Source organism: Aplysia californica, unplaced genomic scaffold (assembly GCF_000002075.1).
Source record: "Aplysia californica isolate F4 #8 unplaced genomic scaffold, AplCal3.0 scaffold00315, whole genome shotgun sequence".
Taxonomy (NCBI): Eukaryota; Metazoa; Mollusca; class Gastropoda; order Aplysiida; family Aplysiidae; genus Aplysia; species Aplysia californica.
This window is the reverse complement of record NW_004797585.1, coordinates 18268-23274: the sequence shown is the minus strand read 5'-3', so window position 1 is coordinate 23274 and position 5007 is coordinate 18268. Positions and strand designations below refer to the sequence as shown.

The 5007-nt window shown below is 49.5% G+C and overlaps 1 protein-coding gene across 1 annotated transcript in view; it reads right to left on the bottom strand.

Moving 5' to 3' along the window:
* Positions 1 to 1683: 1683 nt before the first annotated feature.
* The window catches only part of LOC101854959, a gene marked incomplete in the record, with an annotated part of 7122 nt that continues 3798 nt past the window's right edge, over positions 1684 to 5007 (bottom strand). Inside the window, 2 exon segments of the mRNA XM_013084741.2 lie at positions 1684 to 4115; positions 4850 to 4997. Of these exon segments, the coding sequence (XP_012940195.1) occupies positions 1724 to 4115; positions 4850 to 4997 (2540 nt within the window).

Genomic DNA, 5007 nt, shown 5'->3' with positions numbered 1-5007 from the left:
GATTATAACACAGCAAGATCAACAGATTCTGACTTCGTCAAAATAATTTCCATCCCCCAATCCCACCCCATCCCTCCACCCCATCCTTATAAATGTATGCATGTACATGTATATATCATTATATTTATATATATTATATAAACATCGTGGCGTGGTATACACTGACATACTAATATAATATACAAAGTGGTGTGATAAAACACTCGATATACAATTGATAAAAAAGTAATGTCGGTACAAATGCGTCCGATATTTCTATATTAAAAAAAAATCTTTTTGGAAGTTACCGGAAGTTGATCCGCTTCCAGGTCAAAGTGTTGAGCGGACGGAGAGTGTAAACATGTCGTTGTCATGGTAAAAAGCTCGGAATAGAACAAAAAACAAGGTTCAGGTATGCACGTGCCAGTCTTTCAATGTTGAGAGGCACAGGTGAGTCGGTGTGTCAGTTATCGCTGGTTCACTTTCGTCTGTCCGCGTAAAAAAAAAATTAAAAAATTGTAACTCATTTATTACTTAATTTACCTATGCCCACGAAACTTTGCATGATACCTCTGCAAGCCAGCAACGAAACAAAATTATTTTAAAAAAATATCTCGATACAGTAATAAAAAAGTTTTTCTCCTTGGGCCCTTTATCATAATTAAAAAACCCAACTCTTTCCTTGAATACACAGGGTCAGTAAAATAAATGACTTACAGTAACATAGTCGACAATAAATTGCTCATTTTGAGACAGTGACACCACCCTGCCCCTATATTTCTGTGTAAACTTGTTGATGTCCTCCCTTGGCGGTCCAGACTTCTCCATTCCACGTGAGTCTAAAAAAATTACTCACCCCGTCTCTTGAATTGTGTTTCTTAGACATGCGTTAAAGTGAGGTGTTACGGAAAAAATATGTCAACTTTTTAATGTTTTACACGCATGCTACTAGAAATCTATAATTCCCGTATTATTTTTTGGACCCAATTAAGGCTTACCTCAAAGAAAACTTGTCGGAACGTTAGTTTGCAGTGACCTTTATGAACAGACTTTTAGATTCTGTGGGTCATCGATCTTTTACACCCGTATGTAAAGATCAGAGAATATTGAACAGAGTGTGATTTCATTTTTAACTTGTTTTAACCGCGGCCAGACGCAAGTGAACAAGCTATACTGAAAGTGTCATTATGTCACTTAGTGAGTGTGTCACTGTGTCAGTCAGTGATTAAGTCACTGTGTCATCTCAAGGAAAAGTTATCGTTAACACCAGACGGTCATTTCATGGCAAAAATATCGTTAAACTTGATGATCACATCGTGGCAGAAATATCGTTCGCCGTGTCAAACTCTGTGTCATTTAAAGTCAGAGATTTAGGGTTAGACATGATAACATCTCACTGTCATTTCAACACAAAGTTTACATTATTAAACACCCCAGCATCATCTCATGTATAAGTTAACGGTGAAAATGTTAACATGTCTTTGTCATCTCATGCAAATGTAAATGGTAAAAAAAATATTAACATTTATAACATCTCTCAGTCACTTCAAGTCAAAAGCTACCATCAAAACATTAGCATCCTCGCGGCTAATATATATTGTGTATGATGTGTAGCGTATTGTGTGTAGTGTGTAGAGTGTTGTTGTCAGAAGTGTGTAGTGTGTGGTCTTCAGTGGTGTATGGTGTGTAGTGTGTTGCGTATGTGTATAGTGTGTTGTGGTCAGAAATGTGTAGTGTGTTATGGTCAGTGGTGTATGGTGTGTAGCTGCCGCAGCATGGACATATCCACGGGCAGGTCCCGGTACAGAAATAGGTCAGCGGGATGGAGGTGGACCAGGGCTAAGTGACCAGTGTCCAGTCGCTGCGAGTGGGCTGGGCCTAGGGGGGAGGGTGGCCCCAGCGGCCCCAGCTCGGCCAATGGCAGGAGGGTGGAGAGCCAGGGGCGGTGAGTCGGGAGGTCGAACCCCGCAGCCTGGTAGTCCAATAGGTTGAGTCTTCCCAGTACAGAGGATGTTGTGTTTTGTTGTTGTTGTTGTTGTTGTTGCTGCTGTTGTTGCTGCTGCTGCTGCTGTTGCAATATGGCTGCTCGTAGGGCTGGGTTATCAGAGAAGACTTTCTCTTTGACGTCACTACTCCACCGTGGTGATGTCATGGGCAAGAGAGCCTGGCCTGCGTGTTGTGTGTCCGTGCGGCGGTGTGTTTCGTGAGAGTGTACGCGGGTCTGGAGCAGTCTCTCTCCATTCCCGGGCCCCAGCAGTGTTCCCGACATGGAGGCGGGGCCTAGCAGATCGCCACTGGACAACGCCGCAGGGATTGGACGGATTCTCTGGAAGGCGGAGCTTGTCGGTAAGGGGGAGGGGCTAGAAGTAAGCAAAGAAGGTGGGGCGTATGCGGCGATGTCCGAGGTGGGCGAGGGGAGGGAGGGCCGGGGGGAGGAGCTTGTGAAGTGAGCTGCTCGGTAAGGGGAGGGGAGGAGAAGGGGCGGGTCCTGGCAGCTGTAGGCGGGGCTTACATTGCGTGGGTAGATAGGGTGGGCGGGGCTTCGCTGACTGGAGGTGAGAGGTGGAGGCGGATGGGTGGGCATGGTTTGACGGACAGATGGGGAGAAAGATTGTAGCTCGGGTGTTGGAGGAGGGACGGATGGCGGAGAATGCGTGGGGGAAGAAGAAGATGGAGGGAGGGGAGGAGGAGAAGTGTAGTCTGGCCGTGACAGGGGAGGGGAGGTGGGGGAGGTGGGGGAGGTGTGGAGGCACGTTTTGTGAGAGCCGTCCGGATGGATTCTGGGAGAGGCCTGAGGAGAGATCTCGGGAGAGGCCGTCGGAGAGGCTTGAGGATACGCTGTAAGATCCTGTGGAGGAACATTAGAACCACTGCCCTCCTGTGTGGGTGGTCGGGAGTTCGGATCTCCGTCCATCTCCCTCTGCAGTCTCCGGATGTTGCGCTTCTTCCAGTGGCCCGAGTAAGAGCCGTTCCTATGGTTACCAGAGGGCGTCACGGGGTCTGACGTTATGGGTGGCGTGCGGGTGGCGGGCTGTGAGGTCATGGAAGAGGGGTAGGAGGCAGAGACGTCTTCCTTCCTGGTCAATGAGTATCCCGGGCAAGTGGTGGTGGAGGTTTCAGCGTGCTCGCTGTGGTGTGTCTCAGCTTTCGGTTCAGATCTACGGGTCGCCGGGTTTGTGTGTGTCTCCGCCGCGTTGATGTCGTTGATGTCGTTGATGTCACGGGGAGCGGACTCCTCTTCTTTGGTGACGTCAAGACATACGTCATCGGTGGCGTGGTCCGGGCGGTGATCTCGTGACTGGACACGGGGTGGCGGTGGCGGCTCTGCGGAGTCGTTGGTGACGTGAGCAGAAGTGTCACAGGAGAGGTCATGTGGGGACTTCCGAAGGAGGAAGCTGGCCTGCTCTCTGACCTCACCCTGAGGGGTGTGGCCGACGATACTACTCCTGCTGCTGCTGCTGCTGCTACTGCTGCTACTACTGCTACTACTGCTACTGCTGCTGCAGCTAACAGCTAGTCCCGCCTTGACCTCTGACCCCACCGTCGTGTCAAGGTCAAGGTCAAGGAGTCCCCCCGAGGTGGCCGCGTGGATGACGATGCGGGGGACCCGGAAGTCGGGCGGGGGCGGGGCTACTATTGCTGTTGGTGGTGGTGGGCTATTGATTGCCGCCACACCCATCATCACCTCGTCGTCCACACGCGCTCCGTGAGTCGCTGCCGTGTTGAGTGGGTCGCTTTGTGTGCGGCCCCGAGCCCCGGAAGTAAGGTGTGTGAGGCAGAGACATGCGCCGTGGTGTGCCGCAAGATGGGTGGGACCTACGCCGCCTCCTCTCCCCCTCACCACACAGCCAGTAGCGTCACAGCCGAACTTCCGGACGGCGCGGTCTCGGTGCAGCGAGGCGGTGTTGGTGTTGTTGGTGATGTCACATGCAGGGTGTGGGCGTGGCTCGGGCAGGTAGAGGTAGCGCCCCCTGGTGGGGCTGACGGCGTCCAGGCTGTGACGTCGTGGTGATGATGATGGTGACGTGTCTAGCCTGACCTTTGACCCATCCTCTCTCCCGCTGAGGCTGCGGCGGAGTTGTGGCCCCTGAGTGGACAGGTTGTGTCCGTGTGTGCGCACGTGCTTCCTCAGGGAGCTGTAGAGGGAGGGGGCGAGGGACAGGTGGGGAGAAGATTAAATGTTATCATCCGGGCGACCGTGTGTAGATATTTCGGCGCTGCTTAGTAGCAACGATGCTCTTACAGATCTCCGTATTTTGGATACATTTTTACACTTAACAAACTTGACTGGCATCCCCACGTTGCTCTTGTGCGTAAAAAAGTAAGTCAAAGAAGGAAATAAAGAAGTTTCTGTGTTGATTATAAGATATGTCTCTTTTATGCCATTCTATGATTGAAAGCGTGCAATTACATATTTTGTATTTGCTGCAGGGAATTGTAGAAAAAAAGGTAAAGAAAAATTTGACAGAACCATTAAAAAAAAGCAAGCAAGATCCCTGGATATTATTTTACTGGAATTGATGAAATGTATAACACCACTAGTGTACAAAAGATAAAAATCATTATAAACGACCCATCACACCCTCCTTTCCACGGTAAGATCACGCAGCGGCAGATATGTACCTCTAAAAACAAAGAAAGAAAGATATAAAAAAGAAGTTTAAAAAAAATCATCTAGCATAAGGCTATTGTCAGAATAAGCATGCATATCTCTTTTTAGTATGTATCTCTATATATAAAACTTGTGTGTGTGTGTGTGTGTGTGTGTGTGTGTGTGTGTGTGTGTGTATGTGTGTGTGTGTATGTGTGTGTGTGTGTATATGTATGTGCATGCATGTGTGTGCGTGCGTGCGTGCCTGCATGTACTCACCTAGGGTCGGTGTACTGCTTCCTACATCCGGGCATCTTACACTTGTATGGCTTGTCCTCCTGGTGAGTACGCACGTGCTTGAAGCGGTCACTGGAGTTGGAGTAGGCTTTGAGGCAGCCCGGGAACGTGCACACATACGGCTTCTCGCCTGGAACGGG